Genomic DNA, 22,764 nt, shown 5'->3' with positions numbered 1-22,764 from the left:
TCTTATGTAATCCTTCCTGTGCCTTTCCTTGCAGCTGAGTGAAGTAAAAGCGGAGGTGCGAGAGAAGGCCAAGAAATCCTCAGACACTCCTGTCCACATCACTCCTGGGGGGGTGGAGACTGTGCTCATCACAGAGGAATCGGAGGAACTTGACCAGAAGACCTTCAGTGTGGTAGGTCCTTCAAAGGTTCTCAGTTGGCCTCTAATCCTTGAACATTTGTCTTTGCATTGACACTGAAAAGCTTGTTGTTGCTGATGTTTAGTTTAATGGAAGAAAGTATAAAATGATATGGGATTCATAGGGTGATGATCATGGGTGCCGTGTCCTTGATGTCGATATATTTTTTTTAGCATTTTTATTTATGTTTCACCCTTTACTGCCTGAGCCAAAATTCTGAACACTCCATATGCTGTTGAAATATGATATTCCTATTAATATTCCTCTTTTATGAATTTTCATATGAAATCATACACCTTAACTGTTTATACCATATTGAAGAGGAGAACTAGGGGATTTTTTATGATGTGAATAAATATATGAATACTTAAGGCAAATCATATTTTATCAAGTTGGTTTCAGGCAGCCATTTTTTACAAAAACTTCTTCATCCATCATACCTCATCAGACAACTTAATTTTTAACCACTTTAATTACAAGATGGAGAAATACTTTGAGTAGGTGGAATATCCACAAATCTGTGGGTTATGTAAAACAGAAGACCGATTAGAAATATCATATTTTGATTAAAAGTTAGGACCATTCTAGTGACTAGTGGAGACATAGGGGAAACCGGAATTCTCCTCCCCCAAAAGTAGCTAGCGATTTGGCTGGATACTCCTCTTGATAACTAAAAAGCGTCAGAATTTCCTCGACCAAATTGGCCAACCAAGGCATGTACATTTAGCTTACAGTGTACATAATCTAGCTAGTTAATGTTGTTTTTCAAAGTTTTTTAGAAATCTGGTTCTGGCAAAAAATCTGGCAAAGTTAAGGCGGGATCCATTGGTCTTTTTCGACCCATATTTGAATGGTCCGGCAGGAAAGGTTTAACTTGCCCTATATACAAATTATTTTTGTGATTGGCCCAACACTTTTCATGCCGGAATATAATTGTTTGAATGGGAGGGTGGCCAGACCCATCTGCCAGAGCAAATCAATCATGAGCTTGTAGATTGGTCTGGTACCCAGGCTAGTGTTGAATTCCAAAATGACATAATGAATGTTTAGAAATGGCAGACTCATCCAACTGGGGTCACTTAGTGGCAGTTTGTTTAAAATGAGAAATTGCTTGTATGATGTGCATAAGTAACCAGATGATGTGGAGGTTGAACAAGTACTGTTGAGAATTTCAATTGTGATCAGAGAAATGTAGGTACCAAAGCCACAGAGAACAACTGGCATCAGCAGTTATCAGGGGCAATGCAACATCTATAATTCCAGAAGTCTGTGTGTGTCACCGTCATCTTGCTTACCGACTGCATCATGGGCACTGTGCTATAATTACGTGTGTGTCACCTACATCATCACAGGCACCGTGCACTATGTCTATGTTTCCAGGAATCTATTTGTCTCTCACCGACATCTTAATCACCAACTGAATCACGGGCACTAGTACAATTAAAACTGTTACAATATGTCTTGAGAAGGCATTTAGTCTAGCAAGAGTTCTGTCAGAGTTCAAATCCCAGTGTTGTGGTAGTATTCAACCAGGCCTGCGTTTCCGGAAAGCATGGTAAGCCTAAGTTGATTGTAGAATCCATCGTACGACGAATCTTAGTTTTACGGGCCGTTCCCAAAGACATCGTAGCTAAAGTGTCTCTTGAAAATTTGGACCTCTTGAAAGCGCATAGATTAGCCTACTCCTTACGAGCATGTTTGGGAAACGCACATAAGAAATATCGATGGTTTCGTTTTTTTGCTCGGTCGTTGCTACAATCCATCGTTAACGGGAAATGCAGCCCTGGTCATTAGGCTTTCTTAACCCTACCCCACTCTCCATATTCAAAACCTTTGTAGTTGTAATGTGAATACGGTTTCCAGGCACAGTGCAATGTCACACCCTTAATCCCGGAAAGGACTGTATATCTCAGTTTCAGACCCATATCTGACAGTGGTCCTTCTCCTAGTGCAAGGAAAGGATGAGGCCAGTGAAGGCAGCGCTGAAACAGCTGGACAGGCCAGAGAAGGGCCTGTCGGAACGTGAGCAGCTGGAGCACACACGCCAGTGCCTCATCAAGATAGGCGACCACATCACTGAGTGTCTGAAGGAGTACTCCAACCCAGAGCAGATCAAACAGTGGAGGAAGTAAGTATCCATCCCCACTTGACTTTTTATTACAAGGCATATATTCTCCTGTTTGATTCAACTAGATTAGGGTAACATCACTAAGGGGAAAGTATGAGTCTTGTGTGGGGGTGACCAGAATGCGTCAGTGTCAATTAAGATAATTGTATTTGAGTAACTTGGGTTTTTGCACTCCTACACAAATTCTTGCACATTTAATTTGTCATGTAGAGAAGTAAACAGGGTTCGTACAAGGTGCTTAAAGTACTTGAATTTGACTTTTTGAAATTGAATTCCTGGAAAACCCTTGAAAACAGTCATATAATGACGAGGTACTTGAAAAGTGCTTGAATTATTTAGACAATATATGTGAATTTAAGTGTTCATTCTTTTTCTATAAAACATAAATACAGTCTTTTAGCTCAAATTTGCTTCAGCCCATCCCCCCTCCTGCTAATGGTGCATCAGGTGCGTCAGGTCTTAAAGAGACTGCCGTCTATTAAACCCACTGCTGTCCGTCTCATTAATGTTAATCAAAGAACAAAAAAAAAAAGAGAAACTGATTGAATAGCATTTGTAGCTTTAATAATAATTAATTTAAAGTAAATAAAGTACATGTTTGATAAATGAGATATCTTATTGTAGTCCTTGAAAACCCCCCAAATAGGGCTTGAAAAGTCCTTGAAAGTCCTGTTTTCCATAATACAGTATCTGTACGAACCCTGAGTAAAAGTATGTTTTCAAACATAAACATGTTTAGGTGAAATAGTGTCACAAAATTTTAAACTTCTTTACAGAAACCTTTGGATATTTGTTTCAAAATTCACGGAATTCGATGCGAGGAAATTGCATAAATTGTATAAACACGCCATCAAGAAGAGGCAAGAAAATGCGCAGGTATGGGAAACTCCTTTTTTTTTTTATATAATCAAGTTATAAACAATTAAGTTCTTCATATGTCTCTAAGAGGTTATTGTTGTTGTGGTTTCTGACAAGATACTATTTTGTAGGCAGCTGACCAGAACACTAGCACTGTAAATACCCACGGCTTTAAACATTCAGGTAAATTTCCATCACTTTGTGTACGACTAGTTTGTTTGCCAGCTCACTCCTTTTTTTGTGTGTATGGCCATGAGTGTTAAAGATAATAATTCTAAACCCCCAAGTCTTCATGTACATATCACCTACTCTTGTCCTTCCTCTTCGTCGCCTCAAGACATTGAGAGGCTTAAGGACAACTCTCACCATGACGACAGCAGCAGAGACAGCTACAGCTCGGAGAGGCACCACCCCCCATCACGCTACCATGAGCGTGAACACAGCAGCAGCAAGGACCGACACACACCATCTGACCCCTACAGGAAGTCAGAGTCTAGGAAGAGGCCCTACTCCTCCTTCAGCAACGGTAAAGACCACCGAGACAGAGACCACTACAGGAGCGACCGACAGGATAGCAGGTGAGAGAGAAGACTAGTAATAAAAACCAATTTTATGTGAATACTGTATGCATTATGGTGTCGTTAGGCTTAGGACAGTTGGTTTTAAGACTTGAAGACCTTTTTAATACTACGCATAATGAAATTTGAGACCAGTTTAGTTGTAAAATGTTTGTAAAGAGCAAAGAGCACACAATACCACCAATTACCATCTCAGTGTTTCCCACAGATTAGAAATCTAATTGTGGCGGGGAGGGGTGGGGGTTGTCAGACCGGGGGGGGGGGGGGGGGGGGGGGGGGGCTTAATAATTCCTTCGTTAACAATTCGTTACACAGTTAATTTGTTAATAATTTGTTACATTAAATATTACTCCAAAATGATTCACACCTTAACAAAATTTACAACAACTAACATATAATTTCTGCATTATGCATGTAGCAACGCTAGTGCTAAACAACTATTTAACTGGTCGGCTCCATGACGCCGGGTAAGTAGCTAGCTCTTGAGACTTCTCACCAAAAGACCGAAGGGGAAACCTCGAGTAGCCTACTGCAAGTCGCTCTGGATAAGAGCGTCTGCTAAATGACTAAATGTAAATGTGAGTAAGGTACCTAGCGAAAAGTAGCCTCAACTTTCCTCGACTTATAGCTACGGCACTAATGCTGAAGGCTAGCTGATATAGCTGTCGGTCTTACTAGAACGGCATATGTATGCATTGTTGCTAACGTGTGTTGAAGTTGTGACTGTGCATATGTGAGAAAGACGCATGAGTGACAGAGAGACGGAGGGAGAGCAGGGGAAAGGAAATGCAGTTGAACGAATACGCTGCGTGTTTTAACCTAAATAGCGATAAAAAAAAATGTTTTACGAAACGCAATGTGTGGCGGCCGGTGTTGATTCTGTGGCGCACCGCCACACATTAGTCTATGTGTGGGAAACACTGCATCTGTATGAACATTGTTTATTGATATATATACAAAAATAAATTGCAACATAAGCCTTTGAGAAACTGACTAAACATTAAGCAGTGACTGCACTGAAAGCTATGATCCCCATCGTTCAGTTTTAAAATGTTCTTACAGAATTGACACCGGAACTTAGGCCAGGCCTATGCAACCAGTTTTCATTAAATTTGCACTTCCCCCATGGTTAAAGCGCAAACTTTTCTCTATGTAGGGCCCCATTCCCTTAAACCCTCACAGATTTACTTGACGTTGCCTACTAAGTGACTGAGTGCAAGAGGCTGCAAGGGCTCAAAATGCTATAAATTGTAATGGTACTGCACTTGGCTGCATTATCTGCAAAATGGTAATGTTGTTCTTCCTCTTTCTACTTTAATGAAATGCCGCCATACCACAGATGTCTTTGCCTTTTTGACTGATAACACGGACAAAGTAGGCTATGGCAGAGCTTGTAGTTCTGCAGCCAATTGTGCTTGTGCCGTGTGCAAAATACCAAAACAAAGCGCAGATTAACTAAAGGGAAAACAGTAACACCTTTTCTTTTAAATTATATATTTTTTGGTTTATTTGTCTTAAATAATATAATCTACAATTTCTGTTGAACATTTCGTTAATTCATCAATGATTACATCAGTGGGACTCAGATCTCACTAAGATTGACTAAAACAATCTTAAAACAATCTTAGTCGACCAAGAGCATATCGACCAGAAAATCGACTAGTCGACCAAGCGGGGACAGCCCTAGAAAGCATATTTGGAATTGATCATCAAAAGACAAACCACACACAGTTCTAGTTATATTAACCATTAGTGAACTCTAATGTAAACTTTTATTTCTAACTATGTTTGTCAGCGTTTGTTGCTCCTTCCATGCATGCTTGTTTGTTTACTTCTTTCTTGTCTTATGAAGCGGGTTTGCTGGGATTTTTTTCTCGCATCTGGGCTCCCCTGGTAACCCTTGTGTTTCATGTCACAACGCTGTGAATTGTGGGCATTTCCCTAAGCTTAAGTCTGCAAAAATGCAGACTAATGAAAAGGGTGCATAAAGGACTCAAAATGTCTGTGAAAGTCCTTGCGCACTTGACGATAGAATGTTTTGATAACAAACAGTAGAAACAATTTTTTCGTGAATGCTATTTAACCCGTTAAGGTGTAGCGTAGCCAATGAAGCCACTTCCCTGAAATTAGTTTTTTCAGGTTGGGATGTCTGCTAACATGGTAGTAGCATTGCTAATAGTATTATGCTAGCTAACTTAGCCCGGAAGCTAGCTACCGTTTCGGAAAGATAACTCATGCTTTGGGGGACCGTCTGAAATATTTAGAACTCACTAGAGGTTTAGAATTTAGAATTTACTAGAGGTTAAGTTAATATTAGTTAATAGAAAACATACATTACGCACTTACTTACTTTCGATTTCGAAGTGTGTTGCACAACGGCATCAGAGCCTGTTTAAGGAGAGCCTGCCCACTCCCTATTAAGCCCCATTGTACAGAATTTTGTTGCAGTTCCAGAGTTCCACTGGTACCCCTTTTCCACCAACGCATTTTGGGAGCCGGTTCGGAGCCGGTGCCAAATCGCGAACCAGTTCTTCCTCTTTCGACAGACTGGGAACCGGAAAAGTGGTTTGTACGTGGTTCAAACGTGGTTCGCAACGAGCACCACTTCGGAGCTGGTCTAGTTTACGAACCAACAAAGAACCGCTTGGGGCGGGGTTACCATGACCAACAAAACGCTTTGGCCGCCATTGCAAAGTTTTTACAATTCATATTTCAGCTAAACGGTACTTGTAAATCAGAATCTGAATGAAAATGTATCGAGAAGTGGGCAGTGTAGTTGCTGAAAATGTGCTTATTTTATTGATGAAACTGCTAATTTGTAAATTTGCTCCGACTTTTATTATTCTCGATTGTAATGTAAACATTCGGGATGGGCGCGCAATGTGGCTGCAGAAAACCGGCAAAGGATAGAATTTTTTATGGCAAAAGGACCACACAGATAATACAAATAGTTAAATTTTAAAATACCAAAAAGGTCTAGGAGGACAGTCTTTAAAAGAGAAAGCGATTACCCATTGATCTGTCGCATCAGAATTTTGATTTGGGTCACGAAAGTCTTGAAATTTGAGTTTGAATGTTGCCCGGTACAGACCGCATAGTCGAGTGGCAACCATGTCTTCGTCATGTCACTAAGTTCATAATTTAACAGTTCTTAAGTTTAAAGTTTAACAGTCAATATTACATTTTAAAAGTCGTGAAGGACAGCTTTCAAGAGATATGGGAATTCTGCTTTTAGCCAGCTGGTCCGATTGTTTTTCTGATTTGTTCAAACTGGCCATGCAAGAGTGAGACTGCGTCCCCGTTACACTGTTTTGACGTTAGCCTCAGTCAGACTCGCTCACTGGCAGTGTGCACAATGTTGTGATTCACTCAATTTTACACCAGAAACGTTAGGGCGGACTGCCTAATGTAGATACGAGCCTGATGAAGATAGCCAGCTTCTCGGATTTCTTTAACCAAGCCTTTTTAATTCGTCATTTGCCTGAGAAAGCGACCTTCGTTAGCCTGGCTAGTTTTGCCCGATCACTTGGTCAGGCTATTTAAGGGTATCGGGGTCAAGTGAATTTTGTGCATAGACAAGTGAAACGTAAATGTATTTGTCCAAAGGCCAAGAGCCTCAAAGTTAATATCAAGCCCTGCAATCCAGTGGCCAGAGATATATGATGACCTGATCGACACTCCCAAGTGTAATAGACCGGGGAGAAGTTTGTCTTTTACAACCGAAATGTGCAGTTGAGACTGCTTGACAGTTGTGTGACGTAGGGTAATAATTGGTCTATACAAATGGCGAATTGAACAAACACGTCGGATGCTCCGTGTTTGGATGCCGATATAGGTTCGCAAAACCATGAGCAACAACAGCAACGAAACGTCCGCCATTGTTGGTGTTGTTTGGCGCTACCGCGCTAGCGTTGCTTGGAAATATGAGACATATACAGTGACGTAATTACGTGGCTCTGTGGTGGCTCTCGCCCGTGGAAAAGCAAACCGGTTCTTAGTAAGCTCCGTTCTTGAACCAGCTCTGAACTGGCTCTAGCACCAGCTCCGAACTAGCTCCCGGTTCACTTTGGTGGAAAGGGGGTATGGGAGTGGTTGCGGTCGAGTGCAAAATGAATGGGAGTCTATGGAGCTAAACGGCTAAATTTGCCTAAATTTCTCTTTCGCCTGATTGTCGTTGATAAATGATGGTAGTTTTTGCATGTTCAACATGGATTACAGGTCAAAAGTTGAATAAACGAGTACTTATGTCCTTTCGATTTCTTACAGGGTAAGTCGTTGTTGCCCCTTAACACGCTAGCATGTCAGAGCACAATGTCAGAGCATTAGCAACACTAGCAAGCCAAAACTCGTTCTAGCATGTGTATTGACTGGGAGAGCCTAACCTGTCAGCTGTGTTGTCGATGCCTCAAGAGAAAAGTGGAAGCAACCAGAGCTTGCCATCAAGCAGTAGCTCTGTTCGTACGATGTGTATGACGTCAATGACATTTAAAGGCTTTTTAGAACGGAAAGGCGACTTAAAAAAAATCTAACACCCAGCGGTGTGTATTTTTTTGCCTCCCCTTTCGAATTCAGAATTCAAATTACTGGACAAAAAATAATATCCTGAGAAAAGTGGATTTTGAGGGGTATAGCTCCATAGACCTCCATTCATTCTGCACTCGACCGTTAGCGCCCTCATATGGAACTTGAGTGGAACTGCAACCGGTTCAGAACCCGGAAGTTTCCCGAGAGTGGGAGTTCTCTCTTTATTAGACATTCTCTTACGGCATGCTGTACTGCCTTATTTACCTTATTCTGCCCCGCTCACTTTTTTCATCTTTTTGCACTGCCGTTGTATTGGCACTTCCTGTTTACCGGGGATATCATTCAGTTTAATGGAGAACTGCCGAGAAGTCCCGCTGCAAAATATTTAATAATTAGGTCGATTTATGCCAGATGTGCTATGTTTGTGTGCTACAACAATTCAGCAATACACCCTTTCATTGGATGGCTTGAAAACAACTTTTAAGTGTTTATATAATTTGTTTGCTGGTCAGATCGCTGCCCTGCGCTCTGCTGTGCTGTGATAAGTTACATCAGCCACAAACATAAGATTTTCTAGCAATTTCACTGCAGGGCATATGCATTTGCTATACTTTTTTGAAAGCTTAGGTCCTCTAGAATTCAGTCGTTTGATTAATTTTACAGTCAGTACATGTATTTGAGATTCCCCTTAAAACCGACCAGCTAACATTGTTAGCAGTAGAACGATAGCTTCTTGTTTATCTACTTGAGGCTCTAGTTTTTTCATCATGTCTCTGCTATGAGCCATAATCTGCAAATGTATGAGTGACAAATTACACAAATGATGCTGTAATAATAAATAGTAGCAACTTTTTCATCGAGGGTCTTTGGTACAAGCTTTATGCAACGTGTTAAAACTTACACGATATGGGGTGTGCACTAGTAATATTCCCTCCTATCTAATGGCAATTAGAAAGACTATTAAATCATTTTAATGCTGCGTTGTTTCAAAAGCTTTACATTACATTTAGATACACTGCAGCAGTTGTTTTGCTTACAGCCATGCCCATACATTTGGTTATAATCTTGTATCTACTAATATCATGAATCGAGAATACTAAAACATACTAAATATAACCTAGTAGGGCTCTACAGTGCGAGTATTTCACTCGCATTTGCGCCTAAAAATATGTACGTGCGAATAATTTACGAGCACAGCGCGCGGGTGACGGGCTGTTGTCAATACACGGAACAACAGCGAGATGAAGTTGACCATTGATTTCACTTGGAAAGCAAGTGACAGTCGCGACTGCACGATGTGAACATAATGACGCGCGAGCGACGATTCTCAACCAATGGGCCAGAGCCATATAAAAAGAGTTACGACACTCTCTGATCTCGCCGACACGTGATCACTTGGTTCAAGTAGCTCACAAAAAAAACACCGGTTTTCAACGGGACAGACAGTAGCAGCATCTCGATTTACTGACATTTTAAGTATATTAACACATATCAATTGGTTACTGGCGGGTTGTATTATGTATATGTCTGATACTTAATTAACATTTATGTATTACATTAACTTATAACACTTGGCAGAAATATTGTCAAGCAGAGCTGGAAATGGCTATGCTAGTTGCCATACTGTAGCTCACACTAGATCAATTTAAGACAAGAAAGGAGTTTGGTAAATAAAACAGAATATACAAGGCAACCAATTGCATTCAATAAAACATTTTATTATGCAATATGTCCAGTGAGAGGGTCGTTTGTTTTTAGTGAGTGGACCTGAAATTCCTGCCGAGCGTCGACAGCTAGCTGGACGATAGGGGACCCCTTAATCTGCAATTCATTGTTGCTAGCTCTAATCAGATGTGCATTTAGAATCTAACAAGCTTTATCTTACAATAAACTTGAAGTAAAGCTGGCTATATAAAATGTGGGTAACCAGACATCCTCTTTTACCCGGACATGTCCTCTTTTCGAAACCCAAAAAATTAGTCCGGCAGGGATTCTAAAATTGTCCGGGATTATGCCTCGTCGGAAATGTGTTTCTCTGGGTCTTTCACAAACTATTATGCCATTCATGTTCAGTGTTATGAAGCAAGTTAGCTGGTAAATTAATCAAATTCCTGCATTATTTTAAAACTATTTTCAAAATCAGCTATCTTTATATGTAACACTGAACGTGAATGGGGTTGAACGTTGCAAAATACAATGTTGGGGACTATAGGTCGCAAATGACACGCTTCACTTCTGCCCTCTTCGATTACAATGGAAGTCTATGGAAGTGTCCCAACTCTCTTTTTATATGGCTCTGGGTCTATCTAGCTTTGACTACTAAGCCTTTTAATCCGTGGTGTGCTTTCATAGTCTATAATGTCCCAGTATTTTAAGAAAATAATAACTATAACTCTATACATGTTTCTTAAACTAAGTGTTCTAGTTCAATCAGAGTGAAAGTTGCTAGTGAAAGTCTAGCATTAACTGTTAAGTCAGTGGCATTGTTAGACATAAAACTCTGGGGCAGAGGCCCCTATTCATATCCCTTCTTACAAGCTTGTTGCGCACAATTAGGCTATAGAAACTCCCCTCGCTTAACCCACAATATAACAGTTTAGGGACGTAAGTTTGATATCAGCTTTGGCAGGGACATCTGTAGTTAATGCAAGCTTTGTGTTTTCAGTTTGTTAAAACTCAAACTTTAGATTTTACTGGGGCACAGCAGATATATACTGGGCACGTGCCCCTGTAAAAAGGGTCTAACAACACCCCTGTGTTAAGTTATGTTTAATAAACAAATACAAAAAAAAGAAAAAAAATGTGCTCTTAAATTTCTGTGTGCTCCAAAAAAAAATCATTTAGGAGCACATGTACTCCTTGGTGGAAACATTAGCGTAGAGCCCTGCCTAGCTAGTTTCTCTTATTACACACTTGATGTTGCAAGTGATACTAGCAGACAAAAGGAAACTTCGGTGGGTCTTTTAAATTCAGCGCCTTCAGCCAGGGACGCGGATCCTCAACTTTGGTTGGAGGTCGATGCAAAGTATGTCGGCCCACAACACTCGGACCTCTTCTTTCCATGGTCAAAACAATGATAATACAGGGTCTGATTCCGTTTTCTCCAGCTGTTATGGCAGCCACGAACGGCAGTTGACACTGGGCAATACTCGTGCATTGCTTGGTATCAGTGTTCCCATATCAAGTGCAATATATATTCCAGTGCGGCTTATAGTCTGATTTACAAACCCAAAGCGCCCATTCTAGTGGGGTGCAGTTTATAGAAAATGCGGCTTATAAAAAATAAAAAAACGGTAGATTCAGAGCGTGGACGGAGACAGGGAGCTATTTACAGACTTGTCTGTTGTAGTGAGAGAGAATACGAGCAGGTCAAGAAGGGGCTAAAAAATCAATGTGCTGCGCGCAAATCTAAATTATATATATTTTTTGCTATGCTAAACAAAGGTTAACAGGTTTTATTGTGGTGGGCTGCCACAAATAAATCAATGTATGGGAAACACTGGTGTCAATTAGTTTTTTGTAACGTTTGTATATTTGAACCAAATCCAAAATAAAATGCACAAATATGCACTATACTTAAATATACGATAGAGTTGTCAGGTACTACCTAGTCTGTGACCCATCATCATAAGATACCCGGAGCTGGGCCACCAGCTGCCTCTCTTTCAAGCGGAAACTTCTAACACATAGCATTTTAACGTTCTTTTATTAAGGCTGTCAAAGTTAACGCGATAATAACGTGTTACGTTATGTAACACGTTATGTCACTTTAATGTGCCGTTAACGCAGGTTTCTTTTTGACCCTGGGAATCACCTGTCGTCACATGATTTAGACAGCCGACGGTAGCTGAATGAGAGAGGGCTATTACGTTACATTACATTGAGTAATTCAGCCGACGCTCTCATCCAGAGCGACTTACAGTAAGTACAGGGACATTCCCCCGAGGCAAGTAGGGTGAAGTGCTTTGCCCAAGGACACAACGTCATTTGCACGGCCGGGAATTGAACCAGCAACCTTCTGATTAATAGCCCAATTCCCTAACCGCTCAGCCATCTGACTCCTTTTAGATGGGAAGTTCCATTTAAAAAAGTGGCCAGACGGCTCGGTTGACAAAACCAAGGCTGTGTGTACTGATTGTCAGGCTGAGTTTAGTTATCACCGGAGTAGGCCTACTTCCAGCCTAAAATATCACATGCAAACAAAGCACACAGCTAGCGGCGGCGGCAGCGGTAGCGGCAACGGCAGTAGCAGCAACAGCGGTAGTGGTAGCTCCGGTAATATACGGCAGACAATACTCGACAATGTTAAATTTGAAATTACATTTCCTAAATATATAACAAGTAGTGCTGTCAGTTTAACGCGTTATTAACGGCGTTAACACAAACCCATTTTAACAGCGTACATTTTTGTATCGCACGATTAACGTTCTTTTTGGCCTAGCAAACGTTGTAGTTTTTTTCCCACATGCTGTTGCAAAAACTAATGACGTTAGAAAAACTACAACACCACACCGGATCTAGCTACACCGTAAACAAAACAACAGCCACACACTTGTTTGGGCTTGCGAGCCGGCTAAAGAGTAGTAGGCTAACGTTACGTTTTGAGTGGATGGCGAGCGCGAGATGCCGAAATGGATGCCAATAAGATTCTGAATGTAAAGTTTACTTTAAAAAAGTTGCCAAATTGTTCCATTGACAAGATCAAAGTAATCTGTGTGTTTTGTTGTTGTTGTTGTCGTTGTTGTACTGAGCTATCATCGTAGCACTTCCAGTCTGAAATACTACTTGATGGCCAAGCACACAGCTGATGCGAATCATCCGCCCCCTCGTCAAAGCCAGGCGATTGCGATGTCGTTTTCAATTAAAACAATTAACATTAACACCAAACAATCCGATCCACTTTTCCATGTTGATAAGAGCATTAAAATGAGAAAAAATAATTGGACAAAAGGAAATCAAGGGACATGAAGAATAGATAAAAATGTGCGATTAATCGCGAGTTAACTATGACATTAATGCGAGTAATCGCGATTAAATATTTTAATCGTTTGACAGCACTAATAACAGTGTGTATGTTCAATATTGTACAGCCTATGTGTGAGTGAATAAAACTCTTCACAATTTCCTCTTATCCTCCAGTTATTTGAGTTAAGTACACCATTTTAATTAGCTTGGCTGCCAGCCCAACTTATCCCCGCCCACAAAAAAATTTGGTCGGGAAGTTGGGTCTGGGGGGCACGTTTGGGGAACAACTATGTCCGAACAGGAGCTGTTCGGAGCAATTAAATTGTCAGGGCGGGCTTTATACGATGATGGACAGATGATCAACAGTAACGTAATCAACAACGTCACCAAAGAGCACTTGGGTTGAATTTTTTTCAACAAACAACATATTACGTTGCTCTGATTGGTTGTAGGTCTATCCAATTGAGCGAAGAGGCATTTGTTTTACGAGTTCGGTTGAAACACGCCCCATAGTCACAGCCCAACGGAGAGTTTTCAGACTCATATTCTGACTAGAATTATGAGTATGACAAAGTCAGGCTACATTTTAATGTTATTTCACAAATAAATATTTTATTGGGGTAAAATTTAAACATTAAATAAATGTAATACATTTGCGATCAATCGCGATCAACTATATGAAATAATGTGATTAATTGCAATTAAATATTTTGATCACTTGATAGGGCTTGACAGCCCTATCTTTTATACAAATTCAGCTGTGAACCAGATTGTTCCTAATTACTGTTGGGCAGTACGGAATGATGACATATCAACTAAGGTTACATACTAGCATCAAGAGATGCAAGTTCACTCTTGGGATTATACATCCAAAAAATCTTAATGGATCAGTGTTATGAACATTCTTATCCCCAGTGTTCTGACTGTGTTCCTCCCAATCCCCGACAGATACTACAGTGACAGCAAGCACAGGAAGATGGACGAGCACCGCTCCAGCAGAGAGCACCGGATGGACAGCAAGGAGCGTTCTCACTCGGACCACCGCGCCCATTCTGACCACCGTTCGGGCTCAGACTACCACAAGTCGTCGTCACGGGACTCCTACCGCTACCACTCAGACTGGCAGTCGGAGCACCGGGCGTCGGCCAGTGGGCCACGTTCACCCAGAGACCAGCGCTCCCCTTACGACTCACGGTCACCCATGGGCCACCGGTCACCCTTTGAGTACTCGTCCGACCACAAGAGCACGCCAGAGCAGATCTGGAGCAGCCGCAAGACATAACGGGAGGCTGGGCTACCCTAGTCTGGCCTAACATGGACTGGCCTGGTTAAGACTAGTCTAGCCTAGACCTGAGGCAAGGGTATCAGCCATAGACTCACAATGAACACAGGAAATGCCTTATAGGGGACTGGATATAACAATAAAAGCTGTACTACGCACTGTTCATCTGATTTCTCAGTGCGACTGTGGTCTCCACTCCCCAAAGGTGCACCACATATCCCAGGAACTAGTGGTGAGGAGGGGGTGCATACAAATGACATATTTTTGTATTTAAGAGTTAAAAGCTGCATTGTACCATAGGTGGAGCAGCATAGGTTTTGATTATTTTTATAAAAATATTTTTCTTTTTTTTCCTTTTTTTTTTTTTTACTGAATTGGACCCAGAATGACCTTGAGTGCTGCCCTGTGTTTTCACTAACCGACCCATGACACTGGATCCAACTATTGACTGTTGTCTCTCCATCACTCTCACAAGCTTACTGAGGTCCTCAAACGTATTTAAGTGTTAAATCAAGAAGAAAAGTAACATGTTAGTATTTTGTCTCGTGATCATGTAATAAGAGTGGACATTATAAAAGGGTCTTGTCTAAAGCAGTCTGAAGGTCTTGGGCTCACCTTCCAAAGTACCTCGTTTACAGTGTTTCCCATGGTCATCTTCATGGCCATGTTTCTTTTCTTTGACAATTTATTTTTTCTTTTTTTGCATCATGCTTGAATTATTTAATTTCTGTCCCAGCTGTAAAATAACCTGGACATTTGAGAGCAACTGAAAATGTATTGTTTTCACATATTACTACTGTAAATTATTGTAAAATAGTAAATGAATGGGCTTTTCTTCTCAGGCTTTGTTGGGTTTGCTATATTGTGAATCTACCTTTCCCCATCAACTCAGGCTTTTTTTGTCAGTGGTATAAATAAATGAATTCGTTTTCATACAACAGTATCTTAGTTTTAACAAATGCTATTCAGAATGTAACTTTTGGTATACTTGGGGGGGGGGGGGGGGGGAGGGGGATAATTCCATTTGTCTATTCCTCTAGCAGGACTTGTAGTACTTTGATTTCTGTCTCTTTCTTAATTTTGGGGGAGTGGGGGATGTCACAAAACACTCACATTACTACATCATGAAGTAGACATGAGAAAGGTCTATACAATAGAGCCGCCTGATAGATGTCTAATAAACAAGTCTTTTACAGAAATCTTTTTTTATTATTATTCTTGTTTCTATGTAGGCAATAATGTCAAATCTTCTATGCAGCCAAGTGTATGTCTAGCAAACAGCCCAAGTGAGTGATGATGCTGTTACAGTTCACACTGTTGTAAATAGATTTCCTCTATATTTCAAAATGAATTTACACTGAAAATGCATGGATTTTTAAATAATTGTTTTATATAGTTGTTTATAAAGTCATTAAACTCAATCACTGTACTCACTTGTAACTGGTCTACATTTTTAGGTAAGTTTGCTTTCAAGGAAAAGCTGTATAAAGTTGTATAAAGAACTTTCCAAGGTAATTGTAAATGTGGCCTTACACTTTAACAATGAAGTAACTGATGACCCAGAATGCACAACGTCCTCATATCTGCAGGTTTTTAATATGGCTGCATACCCATCTTTATATATATACACCGATCAGCTATAACATTATGACCACCTGACTTGTGTAGGTTCCCTTTTTACCATCAAAACATCCCTGACCTGTCGAGATATGGACTCCACTTGACCTCTAAAGGTGTGCTGTGGTATCTGGCACCAATATGTTAGCAGCAGATCCTTGAAGTTCTGTAAATTGTGAGGTGGAGCCTCCATGGTTTTGGACTTGTTTGTCCAGCACATCCCACAGAAGCTCGATTGGATTGGGGAATTTGAAGGCCAAGTAAAAATCGTGAACTAGTTGTGTTCCTCATACCATTCCTGAAACATTTCTTTCTTTGTGGAAGGATACATTAGCTTGCTGAAAGATGCCACTGCTATCAGGGATGACAGTTTCCATGAAAAGGGTGTACATGGTCTGCAACAAAGTTTAAGTACACCATCACTGCTTCCACCAGCTTGCCTTCTTGCCATATAAGCGACATGCCAAATTATCCACGTGATGTAAAAGAGAATGTGATTCATCAGACATGGCTACCTTCCATTGCTCCATGGTCCAGTTCTGATGCTCACATGCCCATTGATAGGTGCTTTTGGAAGTGTAGAAATGTGGCTTGTATATTGTATATTTATGTTCAATCTACAAAACCTAATTTACATGTTCTTTGGATAGGCTAGATGAAATTGATATAACAATAACAAGTTAAATGAATATAAGCTCGCAAAGTGTCTAAAAATGGTATGGTCCCAACACAAGCTCTTCTGCTGTCTGACCCCCCAGTGGTGGAATCAACTCCCCACCTCCATCAGAGACACTGACAGTCTCCCCACCTTCAAGAAAAGGCTCAAGACTCACTTGTTTCGGGAATACAACGGCACCTAGGAATGATTTGCTGGACCTGTTATTAGTTTCCTCCAGGATCACAATGACTCTTACTTAGAGACTTGTTGCTCTTGTTGGTTAGCTGTAACTGATTTAAAACTCTTGCTTGCTTTTCTACAGGTACACCCCTGCACTTTTTTTTTTAGGTTCATGTTGTTTAATTGTAACTTGTTTGACTACATGCTCTTACGGTTCTTCCCTTTGGCACTTATTTTAGGTTTTTCACAATGTATGGTTCATGTTTGGCGGCCCACGATGTTTGTGGATATCTCGGTGTGCTGATCAGTGACCTATGCACTTTGTAAAGCTCTCTCTTGGAAGTCGCTTTGGATGAAAGCGTCTGCTAAATGAATAAATGTAAATTGAATCTATGGATATTTTATTTGAGCACAAATGGGGAGCTAGTTTAACCATTTCGAATTAGTTTCAAACTCGACAAATTCTTCTATTGAAAAGCTAGTAATTTGAGAGCAGAACAAAAAAACTGGGGGAGATGATCGTAGATATTTTGTACAACAGCATTTTTGCCAATAGGGCCATCAGAGGGAGGCCAGGCTCCAGCAATTTGTAGTAATGTGGGCCATGCCAAATTACTGATGGGCCAGAGGGGAAGGGTTCTTTATTGATTATGAAAAATCTGCATTTTGGGGGGGGACAATTAAAGCTACGTCAAACTAAAAAAGCTTATGCGTCTGTAATTAGCACAAGGGCCACAACACATTCATATAATAATGTATATTTGTTGTATTTTGGCATGGTTCGAGTGATATTTGTGGACAAGGCCATAGGTTTGATTTCAGCTTTGATAGGAACAATACTTCTCATACTTTTGAGAATAAAGTCAGATCTTTTTCTAACCTACAATGGCCTTATAATACGGCATTGTAATTTTGACTGGAGCAAATAGAATAATATTGCCTGAACAAGTCGGGGACCTAATGGGAAATGCAATACCACCAGGGCCTTAGCCTCAAGTTGAGGAGCTAGGGATGGGGGCTGGGCCCAATCTGAGGCTAAAACATGTGTTTATAATATAGCTATCAGCTCACACCTCAAAGGCAGGGTAGGTAATGTTGCTGAGATTACCTTTTGTCATATTTGCTGAAATTAACTTCACATCCAAATAACCAATAACTCAAAAGGTTTCCCAGTAAAATTAAATAAATCCATTATCTGTGGGCATTACAGGACTGTAATAAACACGACCAATCATTTAGTTCAGACCAAAATTAATGATTGGACGACATTCAGACCGAATCAAACAATTAGACAGGCTGTCTCCCTGCAGTAGCCATGCAGCGCGTGCATGTGTATTCGCGCAGTGGTTTTGACGGGTGGATATTTTGGTTTGAATCCTTTCCAACTCAAGTAAAAATTGCTAGGTTCGCAAAATTTACCAACCCTGCCTTTAAAGGAACTACAGAAAGAATGTCACCAAATTTTCACAATGCCTTTGCGCTACATCCTACCAAGGATGGACATGAACAATGACAAGGTAACAGCACATTTCTTTATTTGGTTACATAAAGCATTGCAGGGAGGGAACACATTGCAGGCTTCGATTAGATTAAAGGTACTTGAAGTTAAAGGCTTTTCAGTTGTGTCAGGAAAATGGCATAGTTCACTTGAGAATAACATTACCATTGTTTTAAGCTTTTACAGACAGAGTGTGCAAGATCAATATACTTCCGTTCTGATATAATTTATAAAATAATTTAAAAAAATCCAAGGCAACATTTATTCGGTTGTTTCACAGTCCACTTCAGAGATGGTGCTGTTAAAAGATTACTTTTATCCTTCGGTTGAATCTAGGAGCTCTTTTTCTCCTCAAAAATGATGTTTGCTGTAGCTTTCTTTGCTGTAGGGCAAAAATATAACACTTAGATGCTACAGGCCAACCTAACCATGAATTTAAATTAATTTTTAACAGTTTTGTTGGTAGAACACTTCTTATCCCGATTTGGCAGGATTACTTGACAGGACATACTGTATGTAAGTATCAAAACCTTCCTGGTATATCTTACACACTTGGAGTAGTAGCTCCAACATTATGCAAATGTTATCTAGTTTGTGATAGAAGATACAGCATATTTATAAGGTTAAGCAAAGAACAAGATCAGCTTCTTCCTTTCTCTATCTGACAGAATGCAGAATATATTGTGTGAAGATTGCTTTTCCCCTCCAAAAAAGGTTATATTTGTATGTAATTCAAAGTTACTCAAAAACATTTGTATACAGTTAAGTCTCTGAGACTCGTCAAAACATATGCTGGCAGTTGGTTTTACCTTCATCTTTGAACTTATCAGCTGCCTCTGATGCCTTGTCCTTGAGGTCCTTCACCACGTTGTCAATCTTGGCCTCATTCTTGAGGAAGACAGGGCGTATGATCCGTGTGTAGATCTGAATGGACCCATTGGAGGGAGTGGGGGCCATACACCAAACCAGGAAAGCACTCTAGGCAAGGGAACCAAAAACCAGTAAAACAACCCTGCCTTTCCAGAAATGCAGTTAAGCATAAAATACTGTGACTGTGAGAGCTCCATTTAATTATTTAATGTGGCTGATTAAGGAGATGCTGATATTTACATTTACATTCATGCATTTAGCAGACGCTTTTATCCAATGCGACTTCCAAGAGAGAGCTTTACACAAGTGCATAGGTCACTAATTATAACAACGAGATAGCCCCGAACATTGCGAGCAGCCAAAACATGAAGCATACATTGTGAAAACCAAATAAGTGCCAAAGGGAAGAACCATAAGAGCATGCAGTTAAACACGTTACAATTAAACAACATGTAATGATGATATGCCAACACAAGATATGAAACAAGGTGACTGATATATTCTAGGTACTCTGTAATTCTGTGATTGCTTTATGTATGCTTCTACTATAAGTACTGGAACATGATTATTTATTTATATATTTTCTCCAGTGGCCGTCTACAATTTAAGCAAAATCAGCTTTATAATTATTAAGCAGAATGTTATGTAAAGGGTGGTAAAAGTAGCTTTATAGACAGCAACAGGTACTTTCCTCTACAAATTACTCAAGCTGACCTCATCTTTAGACACAAATAAATAGTACATTTTAAGAGTGTGGCCAAGCTAACGCATCAAATAATCAAGAATTAAGGGACAGCGATACTTTGCAAGTTTGTTTGAACACCTGCATTACCTTTCCAATGTAATAGAATGGGAACCAGGACAGGAAGATGTCAGCAAAAAACTCTGCCACACTGAAGACTCCATACACCACCCAGTAAGTCAGCCATTTTGTGTCGTCGTCTTTGGTTGCACTCTCGATGGCTTTGATCCTGAAATATAAGTTTGTCACAATTACACAGAAAACCACATGCTTTATAAGCATGTCACACATCAACCTCAGTTTGAAACACAAGCAAAACACACACACATTTATTTCACTATTAAACTACTACAGTTATGTTACAAAGAATTTCCACATTCCTTGACCAACCAAGCAAAAGAAAATCTGTGGAAATGCTGGTGCAAAGTGCCAATGTTTTGAAGGTAAAATAACAGTAATAAGAATGTCCTCAAAAAGTCCATGACTGAACTAGTCCAAACTAGTCCAAAACTGAACTAATTTGATCAATTAATTAATAACAGAAATGTATTCTGTTGGTTACAATTCTACAGATAATTTAAATATTTCACATCTCCACAATTCCAATTAAAATAAGTCACTTAAGGTTTTGTGGTTAGGCATGGGTAGACTATGGTCTGATTAGCATTTTCTTATCCGTGCTCAGTTTCTTGTAACAGACACTGCAAGAGTAGTTTCAAGTTGAAACATCCATTCATACAAGTTTCAAATCAATATATAAGCACTCTTATCTGCAGAGCTGTAATGTGTTCGGTAGAAACTTGGAGAAATTAGAGAGGGTAATTTGATATCCTCTATATGTGACACTGTTTTAACTTGGGCAGTGACGCTAGAACACTCCACACGCAAGCCATGACTCATAACAGGATCACATGATTAACCACAGTCAAATGCTCCGTTTGTCAGTATTTATCGCCATGGTAACATGCTGTAACATGAGTGACTTTCTCATATTCTGCATAATGTAGCCTACTAGGTTGACTGACAAGTCTCGCAGCTCATCAGTCTTCCCGATCTTCCCCCTCACTATCCTACTCGATCCCAAGACCTCCGACTCGTAAGAACGACTAGTTTACACTATAGTTACATAAACAACCTTTTACTTTTTCATTCCTTTTGCAATATAACATGAAATGTAGCCCTATACAAACCTGACAGTGCATCATACAAAACTGCTTAGAAATGTGTAATAAAATTGGTTAATATCTAGGCTACAATGTTACAAATTGCCTAAGTAATTGCAATAAATAACTCTACTGGATAATAGAGGGTAGCTGTGGGTTGGGATGACGTACGTCTTTGTCCGATATTGGATTTAGAAAAAATATTATACGCTAGGCCCCTACAACACGATAGCTTCACAAGAATATAGACCAACTCACGATATGTAGGCTGGATAGACGAATCCAATAAGGTTGCACAATAGGGAGGCTCCATAGCCAATAACCAGATAAAGTGCGATGATGGCAATGATAACTGCGAATAAGAAACCTATAGATTAATGTTTTCAAATCAAAATAGAGTCACAGATCACGATCACATCGAATCACATTTATTCAGACAGATCCAATTAAACACATGTAGGCCTATAGACCTTTAACTTTTTAATTGAGATCAAACATTATATACCACTGGCCGAAACTGGCTGTTAACACCATTCCGTCAGCATTCTCAATAAAAAAGGAACCTTGTGCGTTCTTAGTTTTTCCAATGGACAAACACATTCTTACCAATTGCGATATACGACCTGTTTACTCCGGTTTTTACCTCGATCTTTGCCAAGGTATCTGTCAGAAAATTCTTTTCGTGCAAAAACGTATCAAATCTTTCTTTTAACCCATGTGCCATGGTTGCTGTTTCGTCCTATATAATTCTATTAAACTATGAAGTTGACAACGGAACTGCGACACCCATTCAACTCCAAGCTTAGAAAACTAAAGATGGAGCAGATTGTCAGAAACACGTTGAACCGTACGTCACTGCAAAATGTCTGCAGCCACACCCCACCTTGCGTTGTTGACAGTGCGAAATGAAATGTTCTTGTCTTCTTCACCTCAAATGACGTTTTTCTGACAAACACATATTTACCCCATATTGTTGTTGGTAAATATAAACGTTAATAATGTAGGCCAATGATTATTTGGCTTTATTTTTTTGTCTAATGCAAGTATGGTAATAGGCAGAGCCGGCCCAAGGCATAAGCGAACTAAGCAGGCCTCTGGTGGCCCCCTTGGCCCCAAGAGCACATTAAATTACAGATTAATTAAAAAATTATATATATTATGTTAATGGTAATTATACAAATTGGGAGGGGCCCCCAAATCAATTCTGCTTAAGGCCCCATAAAGGCCTGGGTTGGCCATAGGCCTATGTTACATGTATTTTCTTGTGTATTGCTATTCTCTATAATAATGACAGGAATCTGTATGTGTGTGTACAAATTAGAATGGGTTTAGTTTCCCATGATCATAAAAATAGCCGGGCAGTCTGCAAAATTCATATTCTGCATATATCCACTTTATAATCCAGAGTGTAGTGCCACGATTGATGTTGTTTGGATAAGCATTGGCTTGCTCTCTTCCGTCCCAGCCCCTTCACTCTGGTCCTCGAGAACCGGGCACTCTGCAAAGTTAAAGGGGTCATTGAT

General features: G+C 40.1%; 2 protein-coding genes across 3 annotated transcripts in view; one reads left to right on the top strand and one right to left on the bottom strand.

Annotated features, from left to right (window-relative positions):
• chd1 (chromodomain helicase DNA binding protein 1) overlaps positions 1-15,630 on the top strand; it is a 71,165-nt gene extending 55,535 nt beyond the window's left edge. For both annotated transcript variants that reach the window (XM_047050371.1, XM_047050372.1), the window contains exons 32-37: positions 35-172; positions 2,128-2,306; positions 3,083-3,182; positions 3,296-3,347; positions 3,502-3,742; positions 14,180-15,630. In XM_047050371.1, coding sequence (XP_046906327.1) covers positions 35-172; positions 2,128-2,306; positions 3,083-3,182; positions 3,296-3,347; positions 3,502-3,742; positions 14,180-14,513 — 1,044 coding nt within the window. In that variant the 3' untranslated portion in view covers positions 14,514-15,630. The remainder of the gene's footprint in view (positions 1-34; positions 173-2,127; positions 2,307-3,082; positions 3,183-3,295; positions 3,348-3,501; positions 3,743-14,179) is intronic.
• A 2,856-nt stretch (positions 15,631-18,486) lies between these two features.
• reep5 (receptor accessory protein 5) lies at positions 18,487-22,082 on the bottom strand. The gene is made up of 5 exons (XM_047050390.1): positions 21,848-22,082; positions 21,500-21,593; positions 20,169-20,307; positions 19,276-19,444; positions 18,487-18,848 (listed from the first exon to the last, which is right to left on the bottom strand). Exons 1-5 carry the CDS (start codon positions 21,963-21,965, stop codon positions 18,799-18,801), a joined length of 570 nt encoding a protein of 189 aa, XP_046906346.1. The 5' UTR covers positions 21,966-22,082; the 3' UTR covers positions 18,487-18,798.
• Between the last annotated feature and the right edge of the window lie 682 nt (positions 22,083-22,764).

This window comes from Hypomesus transpacificus, unplaced genomic scaffold (assembly GCF_021917145.1).
Source record: "Hypomesus transpacificus isolate Combined female unplaced genomic scaffold, fHypTra1 scaffold_111, whole genome shotgun sequence".
In the NCBI taxonomy this organism is placed as follows: domain Eukaryota; kingdom Metazoa; phylum Chordata; class Actinopteri; order Osmeriformes; family Osmeridae; genus Hypomesus; species Hypomesus transpacificus.
The sequence above is the reverse complement of the archived record's forward strand: the minus strand, read 5'-3'. Positions and strand labels throughout refer to the sequence as shown.